General features: G+C 40.5%; 1 protein-coding gene across 1 annotated transcript in view; it reads right to left on the reverse strand.

The window, feature by feature from the left end:
* nphs1 (NPHS1 adhesion molecule, nephrin) overlaps positions 1 to 19,148 on the reverse strand; it is a 55,260-nt gene extending 36,112 nt beyond the window's left edge. The window contains exons 1-4 of the mRNA XM_033640020.2: positions 18,938 to 19,148; positions 13,209 to 13,302; positions 8,575 to 8,769; positions 448 to 570 (exon numbers count right to left, since the gene is read on the reverse strand). Of these exons, the coding sequence (XP_033495911.1) occupies positions 448 to 570; positions 8,575 to 8,769; positions 13,209 to 13,272 (382 nt within the window). The 5' untranslated portion in view covers positions 13,273 to 13,302; positions 18,938 to 19,148. The remainder of the gene's footprint in view (positions 1 to 447; positions 571 to 8,574; positions 8,770 to 13,208; positions 13,303 to 18,937) is intronic.
* Between the last annotated feature and the right edge of the window lie 478 nt (positions 19,149 to 19,626).

The raw sequence follows: 19,626 nt of genomic DNA on the forward strand, positions 1-19,626 counted from the left end.
TACTTTCTTTGTGTAGCTGCTGGTTAAAGCCATAGACCTACTGGAACATGTGGGGATGGCACAGTGCTTGTTAAAGAAATAAATACCGTCAGAAAAGTTAAAGAAATCGTGACTGTCTTCATGGTGCACACATGCTTTAAACATGATTTGCGCATGAAGGCAACCGCTGCGTTCTATTGTACCAAGGACGCTTTAAATGTAGTCTCTACATTCAAGTGCGCGCTCCCTCAAATACCTTATCTTAGGCAAATTAGAGCTCTTTATCAATAGAAATGAATATTTAACAGCTCTTTATATGCTGATTACCGGTCAGGAGGTTGTGTATGTTGCTGGAGTACTGAGGATGCTCATTGTGCCTTATTACATACATCATTTTGTTACTCAGGAAAATACATGTTTATAAGCCCCCACATCCCCTCTGTACACAATCTCCACGGTTGTGCTCACTTAGCATGTTGACCCAGACTGTCCTGGAAATGATTGCTCCACTGCTCTCAGACCGGCCCGCTTGACATTCATAGGAGGCGTCATCTTCCAGTTGGGCATTCGCAATCTGTAGATGATGCTGTCCTGGGAAAGAGAGGGAGAGATTAGTTATTTTTGTGACACACTGGGCCTCATGCAGAAACACTGTTAAATTTCTCTTAAATTTACCATTTACTTAATTTTCTGTGAAGAGACAAAATAAGAGACGTCAGCCTCAGATGCACCAAATATTCTTATTCATCCAAATCTGCTCTTACCCAGGTGTGCTCAGTGATGAATCCCACTTGATCATAAGTAACCTATTAGCATGGGTAGGCTAAACACTGCATCAGGGCAGGTGTTGTGCCGTGTGCAAAGATCTGGCGCACACCCAAGAATTGGAGAGATGCCACCAAAAAAAAAGTGTAAGAAGAAGAACAGTAGTGAGATCAACACTCCAAATCTAAACATAAAGATGTGATTTTCCAGATTGTCGGTTCTGGCATTAAAGGAAAATCTAAAACTCAGCAAAGGCAAATTTTTGTGATACTGCAAATGCCACATCAGCAGCAGTGGTAGAGGAATTACCAGGTCCTTTATCTCAGTAAAAGTACTAATAACACAAAAAACTCTGTTACTAGAAGGAGAAGAAGATTCTTTATTAACCCTGAGGGGAAGTTCAATGTTTTCACTCTGTTGTCATAGACACACAGGCCTGAAATACACACACATGCACAAACAGGACCTATACATGCATTAAATGGAGAGATGTCAGAGTGAGGGGGCTGTCATGGACAGGCACCCCAGGCAGTTGGGGGTTTGGTGCCTTGCTTGGAGGCACCTCGGCATTGCGCAGGAGGCGAACTGTCACCTCTCTAGCTACCAGTCCATGCTCCATACGTGGTCAGTATGTATACTTGACCCGGTGATCCCCTGGTTCCCAGCCCGAGTCCCTACAGACTGAGCTACTGCTGAACAACTAGTGAAAGCCCTTCACTGAAAATAATTCTTAAGTCAAAGTATGTAAGTACAATCTGGAAAACATACTAAAATATTAAAAGTAAAACTATCTATGCAGAAAAATGTAAGTGAATTAAACGAATCAGAAAAAGAAGCTAGAACCATGAAATGTTAATGCACGACAAATGACTTAAATGATCATCAAAATAGTTAAGATGAATTTTTCTAATAACCTGACAAATAATTTTAGCTGCTCTTGTTCATTTTCATATGGTTTGTGTGCAAAAATCCTAATTTGTAAAGTAACTAGTGACTAAAGTTATCAGATAATTGTAGTAGAGTAAAGTGTACAATATTTCTTCTTAAGTGTAGTTAAGTAGAAATAGAAAGCTTTATGAGATTAGAATACTGAAGTTACATAAAAGTATCTCAAATTTGTACTTAAGAACGGTAATTGACCCTTCGCTAAGTCCTGCCCGGTCGGACAACAACACAGCTGTGCTCCATTGACTCTAATGCAATCATTTCAGATTTCCTTCATTTTCAGGCTGGTTTTGTGGATTTGGAGCTAAATGTTGTGCCTGGGACACGTCGTGTATAGTGATACTCGTTACCTGGAGAGGTTGGAAAAAGATATACGTTTCTTCTCTGTTGCAAAACTAAAATCAAACCCTGAAAAGTGTAGGGTTAGCTAGCTAGCTACTGAAGATATAACCTACTGAATGTATACACATGCTGCTTTTGCTTTTTAATGATTATAACAGTGAAACAAAGACCGACCCTGCTGTACAGGAACAAGTGAAGGGAAGCAGGGAAACTTTGCTGATATTCAACCAGCTGCCTGTCTGGCAGCAGAGGTCCGGGTGCTGGCAGCAGCACGGGGGGAAGCCAAACACCTTTCATCTGCACACACTGTGATGCCACACAGCTGGTTCAATATCGGTGAAGTTTCCCTTTATATTCATTGTCTTCTGTGGCGATCAGCAGTGATGTGGTGGTTCACTTTTACACTGTGATCTGTAGCCTATAGTTCGGCTTTAGCTTCTAACTATCTTTGTCTTTTTAACCTGTTGATGCTGCTGAGTCAGTTTGACATCCTGGATATATCCTTCAAACACAGACTGTAGACCTCTCTGTCTGCTTCTCTCTGGAATCACTGTTTCATTTGTCCAAAAATATGATAATATTTCTTCAGGGAGTGTAGTTAGTGACAGTGTGGGCTTCATGCTTACTCTGACAGCTTGTCGGACCATCACAAAGGGGCGGGGCTTAGTGAAAGGTCAATTAAGTGAATGTACATAGTTACATTTCCCGACTGGTCAGCAGAGAGACACAAAAACTGAAACAGTAATTGGAATCAGTGGACCAAGTAAAAAGTAAAAGTATTTCTTTAGCCCACAAATTTAATAATTCAATCATTATAATTACTGTAAAACATAATAATTTTAATTTTATGTATTTTTTTTATGTTTCTCCAATTTAAAGCTCATGTTTCCATGCACTGGACAAACAGTTTGTGGACTGTGAATGCAAGATGATTTTTTCTTAGCTTGGTAACAATGCTCTCGACTACTTGTAAAGATGTTCTCTTACCTAAGAGGAAAGGTAAGAACATTGGTGAATCTGAGAAGTCAATGGGTACTAACAAAACAATAACAAATCCTGGATATGAACAAAAATAAGAGAAAATTTGTTTGTATACTGCTTCTTGAATGAGGCCCATTATGTTGCGATAAGAATGTCCATACGACTGTCCATCCATCCTTTATCTTCCACTTATCCGGGGCCCAGTTGCAGGAGCAGCCCGCTAAGAAAGGCATTCCAGACTTCCCTCTCCCCAGCAGTATTTCCCAGCTCCTCCTGCAGACCCCGAGGCGTTCCCAGGCCAGATGATATATATAATCCCTCCAGCGCGTTCTGGGTCTACCCCGGGGCCTCCTACCAGTTGGACGTGCCTGGAAAACCTCTATCAGGAGGTGCCCAGCCGGCCCCTTTCAGCATGAAGGAGGATGGATAAAATAAGGATGTCTTAATAATCACAAAGAATAAAAGCTCATTTGGTTTTCTTGTTCACTCTCCACTGAATATAAGACTCGCTGTTCAGAGTTGTTGCATGTATATCGATAAGTATCTCCTGCAGGCCCAATTTCTTCTGTGTTGATTTCAGAGTGTCTGAATTATAGGCAATTTTCAACTTGGGAAATGGGAAAATTAACAATAAAAGCAATTTGTACAATGACAGTCTGGCATTTCAATTCAATACAGTAATATGCTCCACTACTGATGTCTGGGTATTTGATTTGATTATAAATAGACTATTTTTGTATTTCTGTAAAATGGAAACATCTCACTTGCTGAGAACCTCCTGCTGCAGGCATTTTCATTGACATGCAAGTGGTTGTCTAAACTCATAGCAGAGGCATTTTGTTTCAGAATGACTTTCCAGCATGGTAAATGAAATCCAATCCCGGATTCACAACGCCGACCGAATAAACTGTCTATTAATTGATGCCAGGCAGAGTCCTTCTCTCTGTATCTCTCTTCTGATAGTCTGGCATGCCAACGGGGCTTGATTTGTTTGATGCATTGCCATAACCTGTGGGGATTAGATGATGTTCAGCGTTGGTTTTCCAGCTCCTGATTCTCTGGCTCACAGCCTACTAACGTGCAAAATAGTATCTTGGTCTGACAACCACCCAGGCCTAAAAATGCATGTGTCAAGTAAGCTGGCAAGATAATTAACACCAACCAGAAGCAATTTTCACATCTAACTTATCATTGAGTGCAGAGAGAGAGAGACATTGAAGTTATTAATCATATTCCTCTTTCCTGGAATTACTCACAAATAGTGCAATCAAGTTGCAGAGAGTGTATATTTATGGTAGGGGAGATGGTGGTTGGCTGCTATGCATTTTGCTTATTTGTCCACTACTCTGTATTTATTTCAGCTAGGGCCTTCAAAATTTGTGGATACAGTACATCTACATAGCCATTAGGTCATCATCGGTGTATATTCTCCCCTACGCAGAATATCTGCATTTGTGTAAAAGCCCTGAAGCTTGAAACCATAGACTGTGTAAAAATAAAGTGGCCAACATGACGTCACCCACTGGTTTATGGATTCCTGTTTTAAAGCCTCGACATTTTGGCCGTTGCCATCCTGGATTTTTGGATCCAGGAGTGACCATATTTGATAAGATAATACTTTATTATCCATTCTCACTTCCACCAGCGCTGAGCAATCAACCGAAGGGTATTAAAACAAATAAAAACACATAAAAGACATCTGTGAGGTCGCCCTCCAGCAGTTATCAAAAAGACAATATACAATAAGCAACCATAGGCCCCTCTGACAAACACTGTTATGTGTGAAAAACAGATCCACATTATATCTGTCCCACATTCCATACCCACTTACAGCATGTGTGTGCCGCATGATCCAAGTTGTGTTGTTGATTGCAAATCTATGTGTGAGTCTGACTGTGTGTGTGTTTGGGGGGGATCATTTCCTTAGGTTTATACTTTCCCTTTAATTGGTTGAGCAGTGTTATATAGTGAGGGACGAAGAGTCCTTGTACTGATCCTTTTTGCAGCCAGCCACCCTAAAGCGCCTCCAAGAGGGCAGGAGCTGCTACTCCCCATGTCAGACATGAGAAGGGTCTAGGGTGATTTTATCATCCAGTCTGAGGGTACGGTTAGTGCAGTTGTTTTGAGAGATGTTTTCTATAGTGTGACCCATCACCTTGGAGCAGATCCCCAGGAGCCCTAGAATCCTGGTTTTCACTTGAACTGAGAGGCCACTGAACCAGACTGAGCCTCCGGACTGCAGCATACTTTGTATGGTGGAGCAGAAGATCAGACTGAGGATTTCCTTACTGGCTCCTTGAGAAGTAAATCCTCTGTTGAACCTTGCTGCAGATGAGGTCCACATAGTAAGTCAAGAACAATGCACTGTCTACGTGTACCTCCAGGTATCTGAATGATGATGTCTGCTTTATGGGTTGGTTGTGAATTATGACTGGAGCAATATAGGTATCGTGTGGCTCCAAAGATGATCTCCTCTGTTTTGAGTGCGTTGAGTGTGAGAGCCTTATGGTCACACCACTGAACCATTTTGTTGACACTGTTCAGGCAAAGGTCTGATCCTTGCCACCAAAATTACAGCTCATGTGCTGGTTTTTAAAAATGTGAAAATCCATTGAAATAGGCAACAGACTGCCAGTAGACTTGAGCTACAGTGCAGTAGATGAGTATGCACTATCCTTTCAGTTTTTCTTTTTTGTAGTGGTATCTCATGTTCGATGTCATTGACAGGCCAGTAAACGGGTTAATAAACAGCAGAAAGCAGCATGGAGGCCAGTAAAACACCATTACAGTGGCTACATCTTTTTATACAGTATCTCTTACTTATTACATCTCTCTCTCAAACTCTGCACTGAATAGTGCTTGAATGGGGACAGAATTTATTCTGTGGCGGCCTGTCATTGCATCGCATCGGCAAAGGGGCTAAAATTTGTGTGCTCATTCGGGCGGTGGTACTTGGTACTTCCATTACTTTTGACTATAGAGTAATTTTTCTTGGGAGTAAAGGCCAATTGTAACCTTTCACATTAAATACAAAAGCCAGATGTAAGTGGGGGTTTTTTTGTCCAGTGGGATAGGGGCTATAGGCTGTGGTGATGGGCAGCCTGTCACTAAAAGCAATCACACCCTTAATTATACATACCAGGTGAATAGTATAAAAATTCACCTCCGTACAGTTGTCATAAATGCTGAAAATAGCTATAGAAACCAAAACCATTTTCTGCACCAGGGGGTAAACATGTTTATTTCTGCTGTAAAGTTGGGCATTGTAACATGGGGGTCTATGGGGATTGAGATGCTTCTAGAGGCGGCCTCAAGTGCCCATTAGAGGAACTGCAGTTTTTGGCACTTGTACGTCGGCTTCAATTTCCGACCTCAGAGGACGCCACTTGCTTAAAACACATTTTTACATAACTGGGAAAGGTCACTCGAAACGGAGAAGGAAAGAGAAGGAGAAAACTAACCAGTATCAATAAATGATCTTGATTCTGACAAAGCTTTTGAATCATTCAGTCAGCCGACTATAAACAATATTTTTTTAATTCTTTTTTTGTCTGTTTGTAATTTGAAAATCAGGCAGTATGCTACAGAAAATATGCCATAATTTTCACAGAGCCCTTCATCCTTTCAGAAATCTTATATATCTTCAGGTGTTTTGTGCTACTGCTGTATGTGACAGGTGTCTATGCAGTGTTAATGTCTGACAGGTGTGAACTAACTGAAGGGTCTTAATCACATCTGTTTCCTGAGCTGTTCAGTATGACTTTCTGTGGGAATAAAGAAACATTTTGCTGGTTTACATGTCTATAATATTCTTTAAACTTGCAAAAAAACTTTCTTTGCAAAGACATTCTGGTGTTACCAACATGTCACAAACTGTTAACAGACTTTAAGTTTAGCAATTTATAAATACTGGATGTTAGTTTGTTGATTAGTAAAGAAACATATAAAACACTGGCAGTATATTTGATGTCATGTAAAAAGAGTCTTTGTAATTGTATTTTGCCCAACTGACTGGCTGCTTGCCATGTACTATAATCAAATTACACCTTGTTGACCAATCATTGAAAATAAATCAAGAAAAACTCCCTTAATGCTTTGGTGCCTTGAACAAGCTGTTCTATCTGTTCTTCTGTGTGTTTGTCTTTACAGCGCACATTGTTGCGCACAGATGCATGAAATCCCAGATTTGGGCTCATGTCCATACACATTTACATTATTGCTTCTGCTTGGGGAAACTAAGGGTGCTACATCTACTGTAAGTATATGTTGAAATCAGCGCTGGCCTCTCCTCTTTTCGTGAATGTGTGATTTCAGGCTTTTTTAAGCATCAATAAACATCACTGATGGTGACAATCAGTGAAAACTGGTGGAGTATCAAGTGCAGTCAAGTGCCATCTTAAATGATTTCGCTCTTTGGGTGCAGTGTAAAGTGATTGCATACATCAGTCTGCAGTTTCTTTTCCTCGTAAAGTGTACCTGCGCTGATGGGTAGTTTATTCATGAGTGTTTGACAGCTTGTGTGTGTTTGTGGTCCTTGTGTTCATGTGTATACATTCTTATTTTGTCCCTGTTGAAGTAAAAAGAGGCAGGAGGGTTTTTTTCCTACCCTTTCTGCACCTGCTGTAATGCTTACCGTAATTTGCTCACTGAACACAAGTCAACAAACAAACAACCTCTTAGTTTATTTATATGTTTGTTTTTATATAAACTCTAGGTTTTAATAAGCATGGATGATGTACGTATGGCCATCTATACAGTGTTTATGTGTCGCTGCCGGTCTCCCACTCTGTGCAACAGCGAAGTGCGGCTTGTCTAGTTGCGGGCTGATCAGGAACAGATGCTCTTCTCTTACTCGGGATTGCCTTCTAATTGGCTATTACTTTTTATAGACTGTGTTGCAGATTCTGCATCACACTTTATTCCCTGCCACATTTCACTGATTTGCTGACACTCTGCTGCTTTAATTTTTTTTTTTTTTTGTCTTAACACGTGAGTGACAGTGAGGGGGATGTGTGAGAGGCTGTTGACAATCACATCACCTCCTCAGCCCCAGATGCTCCCTGTATAGAGAGCCAGTGAGCCATAAGGTTCCCGTAATGTCTGTGTTGCTTTATTACAGCACTTCGAAGCCATAGCAACAACATCAATGCATTTACTTTTAGAGTAGCTAACATTGCGCTGCACTGCTTCCTGAACTATATGTCACAAGAACATAAAGAAGTATGAAGGATGAGTCTGATACTGACAGCATATTATTGTGTTGCTTTCTTTGGCACATCTTTAAGCTCCCTCTTCACATTTGACACCATGTTCTTGCCCACACAGCAGCTTAGCTTTACCTTGACCAGTGTTTTTAATAACACTCGACTTGACTGGATCATCTGAGAGTTTTTATTCTTTGCCAAACTCATAAACCATTCTTCAACCGTATGCAATTTATGATGACTAATTCTGGCATCTTGTTAGTGGTGCTTTTATCATCTAAGTTTGTTTATTTAGTTTGAATAGGTCCATCAAAGCCCAATAGGCCATATACCTTATTCCGTGAGTATCCTCGTTTACCTCTCTGGGGGTTTCCAATCATGCTGTAGCGTGGAAAGCCTGGCAGGCTTCTCTGTGGTCCCAGGAGGAGGCCATCTTTCACCCACTGCACAGTCCCTGAGGCCCGCAGCACCTCACACCTCAACACAGCTGTGGCTCCTCTCCGCACAGTGAGGTTCTTGGGCTCAGACCTGAAGGCCTGCTGGGCCTGCGTGCCTGGGGACATAAAAGGAGGAGGAGGAAAGGAGTTGGAGTGGAATGGTAGAGCAGGGCAGGGGTGTGATGGGATTTAATGTATTGAGGTGGAGAAGAACAAGGGCTGAGTATGTTTGAGCAGTGTTACAGAGGAAGTAAAAAGGAATAGATGGAGCATGGCATAAACATACACCACAGGGATGCAGTCTTGTGGTCTTTTGTCTGAAAAGGCCCATTGTGTCTGGCCACATTATTCATCCTGGCATATGTTTTATTGATGGGAAACTGCAGTGATACGGCCCTGAAAATGAGTCAATAAAGTAATTACTGTGAATTAAATCCCCCCTCAGCCATGCAGATAGGGTATTGGGCGGAGGGAAAAAGCATGGGGTATCAGAGACCTCGTTCACCTGCGGTTTTTCTTCAATGTCGATGTCCCACCAGCTAATTCCTCCTGGGAAGAGTAATGATTATCACTTTAATCCCCCTTGTTTGTCATAGGTGGGGTTGGCCATCCTTCAGCCAGGCTCTTAGGTGACATTCTGTGGTGCAGTGTACTTGAGTCAGGAAGGTAACCTTAAAACAGGCCACCCATGAGCCTCTAACACTGGGGCTAGGATTATATGATTATTATACATAAGGATTTATGAATAAATTCAGTTCAAGGAGCCAAACGCAAACTCCAATTAATGCCTAATATCTAAGCATGACTCTCGTTTAAACAATGCCCCACAGAGAAGCGAGCCTGATTCTGCTAGGCTGTTTGAATCTTGACCTTCATTGAAGCAATGACCAAGTTGTTTGTGAAGTGCATGCTCTGTTGCGTCTGACAACATGAGTGAGAGGCAGAGCTCTCAGATCAAGGCTGAACCAGTCACCTCACGTCAAATATGAAGGGCAAGATTGGCCATTACAGAGGATGCATACAAACAACCAAACACAAGAGCACATTTGCATACAGTTTACATAAATGAATACTCAACAGCGATCTACAGTTGCTTCTGAAATAGTTATACTGTATTATTCTGAGATGTAGAAATACCAAATACGATTACTATACATAGTGATAAGCCTATTCATGTGCTAATGTGAGTGCATGTAACTTTTAAATGAAGTAATAGCACAAACTATAATAACATACTTTCAGGAGCAATAGATCGAACTTTTGCTCAGTTTATTATAATGAGGGGTTTTGACACTAAAGCTTTAGCCCACAGTGCTTAGGAGTGTAAGACAGTAAATTGGGAAATAATGTTATTGGACATGTTCTGTATAACAATGACCTGCTGGTGCTGGAGTTAAAAAGGCAGAGAAAAAGAGTTGCATGTGAGGATAAGTGTTGTTGCTGTTGCTAGCCTGTTGATGTACAAAGAGAGCTGGATACAGGAAAAGCACGGCACTTTGAAGGCAATATGACATAGTGGCCAAACCATGGAATTACATCTTGAAGGTCATTCATGAGAACCAGCCCCGAGACTGCGGCTAGGAAGTGGGATTAAAGGAAACACTAATGTCCTTGTTGGGCCTGTGCATAGGGAAGATCTGGATAATCTTATAACTAACTGTCAAACTTTTTGGGCTACATGCACCACTGAGCGATTTTGATAGGAATAAACAGGGGCCCCACCTCCAAGGCTATATCCAGTGCTCTTTATACATCCATGGAACATAACCTCATACAACGGTTTGTATAAAATCTTGCAAAAATAGGCATACAATGGCACGTATGACTTCTAACGAATTAGCACCCAACGATTGGCGTCATCATGTTACGTAATTAACAATTTACAACACAACAAGTTACGTACTTTATGTAAAGTTATATAGGTGAGGTTTGGGAAAAGAATCATGTCTGGGCCTCATCACATAACATAAAGTACGTAACTCAACGTAAAGTTATGTACATTACATAAAGTTACATACATTATGTAGAGTTACGTACTTTATGTAAAGTTGCGTGGGTTAGGTTTAGGAAAAGAAACATGTTTGGGCATCATCATGTAACTTACTCAACATGAAGTTATCTACTTAACGTAAAGTTATGTACATTACGTAAAGTTACATACATTATGTAGAGTTACGTACTTTATGTAAAGTTGCATAGGTTAGGTTTAGGAAAGTAAATTAGCATAGGGTAGGTTTAGGAAAAGAAACATGTTTGAGCATCATCATGTAACTTACTCAACATGAAGTTATCTACTTAACGTAAAGTTATGTACATTACGTAAATTTGTGTACCTTATGTAAAGTTGCGTAGGTTAGGTTTGGGAAAGGAACATGGTGACGTAGGCCTACGTAAAATTCCCCGACTACGTGGGTTTCTACGAATAACTAGCTTATGATTACATGGGTTATATGTGCATTCTAGCGCATTACTTTTCGTAGATATATGTACGAACAGTGCATGAGACTGGCCTGATCCATGTGCTAGCCTGACAAGTATGTCTATGCTACATTAGGTTCCATGAAAGCTTATCTTTGACTCCCGTGGTATTCGGTATAACAGAAAAGGAGTGAATCAAGAGCTAAAGAACATTATCATCTTTACCTGAAGTATTACAGTGAACTGGTTTCAATGTTAAAGTAAGTTAGGTCATGGTAGCTAGTGTTAGCTAATGTTAGCAAACTTAGCAGCTGGTATTTTTGAGTTGGTTTTCTGACTTCATGACTCTTCTCTGCTTGTGCTACTGTTTCACTACCTTTAAGCATGCCTTCTCACAAATGTAAATCAAGTTAATACCTCACCATGTTTGTTGTGTCCTGCTTGTGGTCCCACTCCACCACTTTCTTCTCTCTCAGTTAGGCTGCCTAATGATGATGTCTGTGTCTTTAAACCAACTGGGTCAGATGAAATTAAGGGGGATTTAAAGGTTCCATTATCATCAATAGCCATTATCCTGCATTTTGCCATTTGTGACCACAGTGTTGAGCTAAAGTGAGTATTAATTATTATTATTTTTTGGGCCTGTAAAGGGGAATTTCAGGGGCAGGTGGTAAGTCACTGTGAGTTTGTCACTGCGAGCATTCCCTTTCACATTACAAGAATTGAATCCATTGTTGATACAGGAACATTATTAACTACAAACAGACCTCTCTGAATGAACTGACTTATACACATTTGCACAGGTAGACTATTTTAGTGTTCCAGTAAGCCACGCTAGTAAATAAGCATGCAGAGTGCTGGAGCTGCAGCACCTAAACGGAATGCAGCCATCATTAATTAATGTTATTAATTACACCTGCGCTTTGCTACTATGACCTGTCAAAATGTTCGTCGTGAAATATTGATTTCCATTCTTTATTCAAGAGCAGATGTCTACAATTATATATGCATGCACCTGACTCCTACATTCATTTTTACTTTCTAAGATTAAGCTATTGTCTATACTTTGTTTAACAGTACCCAAATCTTTGCGGACAATATTTAAACTTCTCTAGCTACAGTATGCACCTCCAGTATTAAAGGTGTATACGTGATCAAGATCATGTTGTCCACTATATTCTCAGAACACTTAGGGTTATGTTTTGTCCTTGAACTGTAGGCCATTGTGATAATCACCATGGAAACTAGTCAGGAAATACTGTGCACATTATACCCAGTAGCAGAACTGAAATTATGTCGGTGTTATTTATTTTCTGCATAAACTAGTCAATGCTGGAGGTGAGATTAGGAGGGACATACACAGTGTATAAAAACTGCCAAGGATAACATGCACAGCACTATACTGCTCAACACTGGACAGATTTCCCTTGGGCTAAAACGTGCTAAACAACAACCCTGGAAGAAAAGTCACTATGGTCACATGGAGTAACCCTATTGGCCATACCACAGTTTAGGCGGTATTCGGATTAAGCTATTTGCATAAAACGCTAATACCCTGAGACTGAGTTGCCCCTGTTACCATGAATAAATTGGTTAACAAATATGTTTTTTTCTACCTGTTCATAGGAAGAATGATCCCCCAGCAAAAGAGAATGAAAAAGATGAAGCTTCTGGTTTCCTATTTGACTAAGCAATAACAACAGAGGGAGGTAACAAAGATGATATTAATAGTTCATCCTGTTCACCACATTAATTTGCCAGCTGATGCTCAGATGCTGAAAAAAGCTAAAGTGAAAGTAGAAGCATATACAGAAGCCACAGTAAGCCCATTATCACTGCAGCAAATGTGGTATCTTGGACACGATTTTCACAGTATAAGATTAAGAAATATGATTAACCTGCTTCGTTTAACTGACTTATATTCACAGCAAAGACCTCACTTCAAACCTGTACGACTTGAGAAGGCAACTCATACACATAGACACACGGCAGCTATTATGTTACAGTGGAAATTCATTCAAGACTTCAATAAAGTCAAGGTTGCCCCTGCTCAGCTGAATGGCCTGTACACGGATGGGACTTGAAAAGGCCACAGTTACTGTAATGATAGCTCCACAGTGACATTTGATTCTCTTACCCCAGATGAGGCAGACAAAGGGTAGAGCCAAAGGAGATACAATCCATGCTGACAAGAAGTCCATTTCACCACTGACACCTGACCTTCGACAATCCTGGAACAACCATAAAGAAAAAACAAACAAAAAAAAACCCAACAACATGAAATACACTTAACATAAACTCCATGTACTGTACAAGATTATTAGAGTAGGCGTATGCTTCTAAAAGTCCTTTTTATTATGTCCTGCAGTGTATTATAAGAAGCTATCAATGTTAAATTAGTCTTTTTGTGTTTATGTTTCTTATTTATTTTCAAGGTTAGACCTTCGGACAACATATTGCATCTTGTGTTTGCTGTTTACTGTTCACCTCAGCGTCAAGTCTCACACGCTTCCGACAAGCACATGATTACACCAGTGCAACAGACTTTTCAGACCAATCAACCGATCAATCAACCAATCAGTCCATCAATCCTGCATTGGCATGCACTGAAAACATTAACAACTTTAAAAAGCCACGAGAAGATTAAAGGTATGTATAACAGACTAATCACGATTTCAAAGGTACTTACAAAATCAGTTTCACAAGTACGGTGTTGGTAAATTGTGTTTTAGATGGGAACTTTCTTTTTTTGATTGGCTTAGTTTGTTCAGCTCGTTTTAGTCTCCTGATGAGTCACAAGGAGAATTTAACATTTGAGCTCGTAATAACCTGTTATGAAGAACTCTGGCTGCTTTCGGCATTTCATGTGGCCTTTCTCGGCACTATAATACAGTATCAGCTGAGAGTCAAGAACAGAGCAGATATGATCTCTTGTCCTAATATAAACCAAATAGATACCTTTCAAGGCTCAGCAAGGTGATTTTTATCCAGCATCTAAATCAATGGAAACCAACGGCTGTATGGAAACCAGGAAATACATTCAAAGGTATAGAAACATACTGCTACATGGTATGAAAAACATCAATGATGTACATAACACAGAGCATGTAGTGAACAAAGTGTCTTTGCAAGAAACACAGCATTGTGCATTATCTTCAAAAAGCTTTCAACAACCTATAACATGACTCTGATTAGTGTCAGAGCAGGAGGTGACACAGACTACAGTTACATAAAAATATATGCAAAATATTTGTTTTTTGCCCTTATTCCAAAAAAGACAATACTCCTAAGGTGTTTACATGACTAATGACAATGAATATTTCACTAATACTTCCATATACATGCAGCCATGTATACTCTGATTAACGTGCCCTCACATGTCGTTTATCACGTCAAAATACAGAAAGGTGGCCAGCTGGAGGTGCATCTCCCATTTTGCTCCATTTAGATTCGGGCTTTTCTCTTGGGCACCCCAGCCCTGCAAACTTGTTGGTTTGTGTGCACAGATCTGACCGCAAACATGCAAGAGGCTGTATTTCGCAAACTTTAGTAAAAACACAAACTGAGACGCATTGTCCGAATGTGCTACTAACGTGTATACATGTCCAGAGAATGCTCATGAAACACGAATAATATCGGCATATTCCACGTCTTAATCTGAGAATGCTACATTTGGAATAAGGCCTAATTATGAATTTACATGACCTGTATCATATTCCAAATATTGTCATACAAGTCCATACCCATTGGTAGCTTTGTCACCTTCTACCTATGCCAATCCACAATGCCTATGTGCAGTTTCACATAGACTGACCACGTCAGTGAGTAGAAAAACGTTGGACAGACAGAATGACTGACTGACAGAATGACACACTGACAGTTTCCGTGATTATGTACAGCATACCATACCATGACTTAGTCATACCAAATATTAGAAGAAAAAAACCAAAAACATTCAGCCTCAGGGGGAGCCACAGCGATCGGTCGCATTTTAGCCATTTTTAAGCATTTTTCTGTTGTTATAGCGCCACCCAGTTGCCAATTAGAGTTAAATTTCTCCAGTCACCTTGAGGTGTCCTGTTCTACATATCTACCAAGTTCAGTAAAAATCGATATGGTGGTTAGGCCTAGATAAGAAATTAGCTCTTTAGTGCCCCCAATTTGTTTGATGGGGTCAATAATGGAGGGGTCCCTTCAGATTATGTGTGGTCATATGTCTACAAAGTTGCGTGGTGATCGGTGAAACCCTTGAGATGTTATACACCTTTATGTGATGAGCCACGCCCTCCGGAATATTCATTGCCTTATAGAAGCTCAGTTTTAGTAAGTTTTCCAACTTTTGCCAAGAGGGAACTTTAGATATTGGTCCCTAGATTATGTTCACCCAGTTTCATGCAGATTGGTCAAACTTCCTAGGAAGAGATCAATTTTAAGTGTTTTTCAAAAAATTCAAAATGGTGGAAAATCTCTATAACCGGAAGTTATGGGTTCTTGAGGCAAATTTGTTCCTCATGAGGAGAGGCATCTCTGTGCAAAGTTTCATGTCTCTGTGACATACAGGGCATGAGATATGCCAAATTTCAATCGGTTGCTATAGCGCCCCACCTTTGGCCAATTGATGTAATATTGCTTCATTCGCATCCTCCCATGACCCTCTACCACTGTGCCAAATTTCACATGGATTGTCCAAGTCAGTGAGGAGAAAAACGTGGAACACTGACACAGACACACCCACACACAAACAGAGTTTTCGTCATTATATAGTAAGATTCAGAATAACAGTGGAAAATTGGTACTCGTGTAAACATTGTCAGTGTCTCCCACTGTACCTATAGTTACAGTTGTTACTGTAATACTAGTGTCTACTGGCGTAACCATGATCTCTTCCATAACATTTTTGAGTTTTAGGTGCCTGACAATATTACTGCAGCAGCATATTTTATTTGCAGTGGCAATAATGTTTGCTAGTTGTTTAAACGATACCTTAAAGATGTAGTTGGCAGCTTTTATAACTGTCATTGCTGAGACTGTCATCATATTCATACATCACTAAATAAGACACATGATCTGTGAAAAAAAATCATGCTCCTCTGCCTACTCTATTGCCTTGTATTGCTTCTCATGGCTTTACCACATCTGAAAAACAAACAAAAAAAAAAAAAAAAAAAAAAAAAGAAAAACAAAAAAACAATCAGAGCTGAGGAGTCTCCAACTCAGCTGTCAATCATTTCAATCACTATTTATGAGCTGTGGTCAAACTGTCAAACTAGGTAGCACTGTATGAATATGAACGTTTTCAGAAACATATTTTAGTGTACTGTTGAGCTATAACATGAGAAAGTTTGTGAACTGGCCACCATGTTGGATGCAGTTAAATGGGAGTAACAAAAATCCACCTTACAGCTAAACAGTGCACTAAATATATGTATGTATATATATGTATTCTGAAAATATCTCAGGTGAGACACAGGCAATGTAGTGACAGAATCTTGATTCATATCTAATTAGCACTGCCTAGTTTGACAGTTGGACCACAGTTCATAGATTGATTGACATGACTGACAGCTGCGTTTGAGACTCCTCGGCTCTGATTGGTTGTTGCTAAGTGGTGTGGTCTGATTCTAGCGAAGACCATTAGCGGTGGGAGGGAGGAGGGAAGAAGGGACATGATTTCTTGTCACAGACTATCTGTCTCATGTACTTTAGTGACAGTTTCAGTAAACATGACACAAAGCCATTTTCATATAAGTTACCAGTTGCATCTGCAACATTACAGAGGTTCGTATTTTGTTGTTTAAGTATGACAACTTGTTAAATAAAGACATGTCTGGAAAGGTCCTTTCAGTGACTGTTTTTTCGCAGTTCATTTCCAATGGAAACATGTAGATAGATCTCAGGATGATGCCATGCCCTTATTGTGAATGGATCCCAGGCACAGTTTGGAATTATGTCTGTAGGCCGTGCTGTGGGACTGCCCATTGCATCCAATATTCTTCCTTATTTGACCTGGAAGAGCCCTCTGTGGATTTTAAGTCAGTTTGTAATCACTTCAATTTATCTGCTGCAGGAGTGGAACAAATAATAGTGATTTACTTAATTGAAAACTAAATATTTTCTCATCTGAATAGACAAAATGAAATGAAGGCAACAGCTCTTTGACGCATCTCCCCTCAGTCGATTAGTTGCACTCCAACAGGCTTTGATAAGAATTAACTCACACTCAATTATTTTTTTCGCTCTCAAAACATTTGTGTATTTCAGAGCCCCCAGTATACTCTTTGAACACACAAGGGCAATTACTTCCCTCTTCAATGAATAACAATTCTTTTCTGAGGTTAAAAGTGCCCATCTTCTCTATTTCTCTGTCTTTTTTATCGTCTCATGGAGGTAAACACAATCCCAATCATTATATCCTGCCTAATGCTGACATTTTTTCCCTCATATGCATGGCAATTTACAGTTATCCATCTCTTGATAAGAAGGAGCCAGGACTTCATTGCTTCGTTTGGGATTCAGAGCTAAGGCACGGCAGCTTTTCCCTGAGAGGAGGAGAAGTGTTTGTCCAACACAGTAAGGTTGCTGCTGGCCTCATGAGTCACCACTTTCATTGGGTCTCATACACAGCCTGCCTGACCCCCCTACATTCCCATTACCTAGTCAAACAAGCAACTTAATTGCTTTAAAAATACAGCCGGTCGTAGGAATATTAAGTCCCTGATACATGTCTGTTTTCTTTGTGAGAAAAATCGAGGACGATGTCGCGCTTGTGGAATAACTCTGATATGGCATTTAACGGTTGCTTAAAATGTAACATTAGATAAATACCAGGCTGAATGGCAATTTAATCTGTCTTCAAATGTAAGAAAGACCCCTATTTTTACTACAGCAGCACTCATTGCCACAGGTTTTTTTGACCTTGTTCTTCACCAGCTTCTTACAAATGCAAATTAGAAAGTTTGATTTGAAATTTGATTCGCTTTCAGAGACAGGACTGCCACTCTCCCCGCAAGGGCATTAGAAGCAGCTGAACCATTCAGCGTGACCCCGACAGGTAGATTTTTAATGGCGTCTTTCATAACATCATCAAATGACTCAATACACTCAATCCTAGACCAATTTAACGTGAAACCCCATGAAATCAGTCAATGTGCAGAAAATGAAGTTTCAACCCCCGTGCAGCCATCCAATTCAGATGTGGTCCTACATCTTAATACCAACCTAACTTCTCACCAATCTCACCAGCTGCCTGTGGCTCCAATTACTGAATCTTATAGAGGCTGCGTTGTGAACCATTACTGCTTTAACACTGAACTGCTGATAGAGAGGGTTTCTAAAAGATGCAGATTAGATTATCAGTAGAATCTAATCGCATCCGAATCATTGATTGTGCATTAAAACATGGCATTCTTTAAGCCGTACAATTAAGACCTAGCTGTGCTAAACAAAGCCTGAATAGACGTCAGCCTCAAGGACAGACAGACTAAATCATACAGTGTGAGCTTGGGCCAGCAGCTTGATGTGTCCAGTGCAAATTCAAGGCACTCAAAGACACCTAAGTTTGGTGTCTGGCTGCTTTGTCTCCACTCCCTTCTGCTCAAAGTGTTCTAAGTTTACTGGATTACTCTGACTTCGCTACACACACTCACACACCTGCTCTCCCCAGGAAAAAAAGTTGAGAGACAGAGAGGTAAAACCTTCTTTCAACCTCCACCAACTCAAGCACATCTGTCTGCCTAGGGTGCACAGAGAGAAAGAGAGCGATGCAGGCAGACAGACACACAGAGAGGGGGTACCTCCTTCTTAAAAAAGCCAGGAATCTTTGAATAGGTGTGTGGATTTGCATGAGAGAAAGAGAGCTGTGCTTACCTGTTGAGTGACGCCGAGGCTCGGGAGCGTCTTTTTGTCTTCCTGATCTACAGATGGCTCTCTGAACACAAGTGAGCAACGGAGATGTTAAAGAATGCCAATGGGACTCCCCCTTCTCTCGCTCCTTAGTCTAAGACAGAGGCAGACAGATAAAGAGAGGGAGAGAGGCAGTAGCGGAGACTGAAGAATGAAGGAAGGTGTGCATGCAAGAAGTGTTGGTGGCGGTGGTTACAGGGGGGTCATCTGAACAGGAGGATAAATGTCAAGAAACAATAACAATGTCATGGCTCCCGCAAGGATTCAGAGCACTTTTTAATACTTTTAAGGCCACGCAGTAACAAAATGACCATTTAAAAAGTTGTTGGACCTCTTGTTTCAGCAGAATTGAATAAATAACTATAAAAGCGTAATAAAGTTGCAGTGAGCCAGCAATAAGAGCGGAGGAACATGCCTGTAGTTTCTTTCTATTCCGCCTCTCTGCGGAGTATTCATGGATCCCATTATTTAGCATTTCACTGTACCAGGTTGGAAGGAGCAGTGCAGCCCTCAAAGATACAGATGCAACATGGATGTCTTCATAGCTGCTAGTTTGTAACATTTATGCTCATACATAATGAATGGAATCGAGAGTATCCACATAACTGTATTTCCTATACTGAATACTCCTGGGGTGATGTGCTCGGCTGCAG

Source organism: Epinephelus lanceolatus, chromosome 10 (genome assembly GCF_041903045.1).
Source record: "Epinephelus lanceolatus isolate andai-2023 chromosome 10, ASM4190304v1, whole genome shotgun sequence".
Taxonomy (NCBI): domain Eukaryota; kingdom Metazoa; phylum Chordata; class Actinopteri; order Perciformes; family Serranidae; genus Epinephelus; species Epinephelus lanceolatus.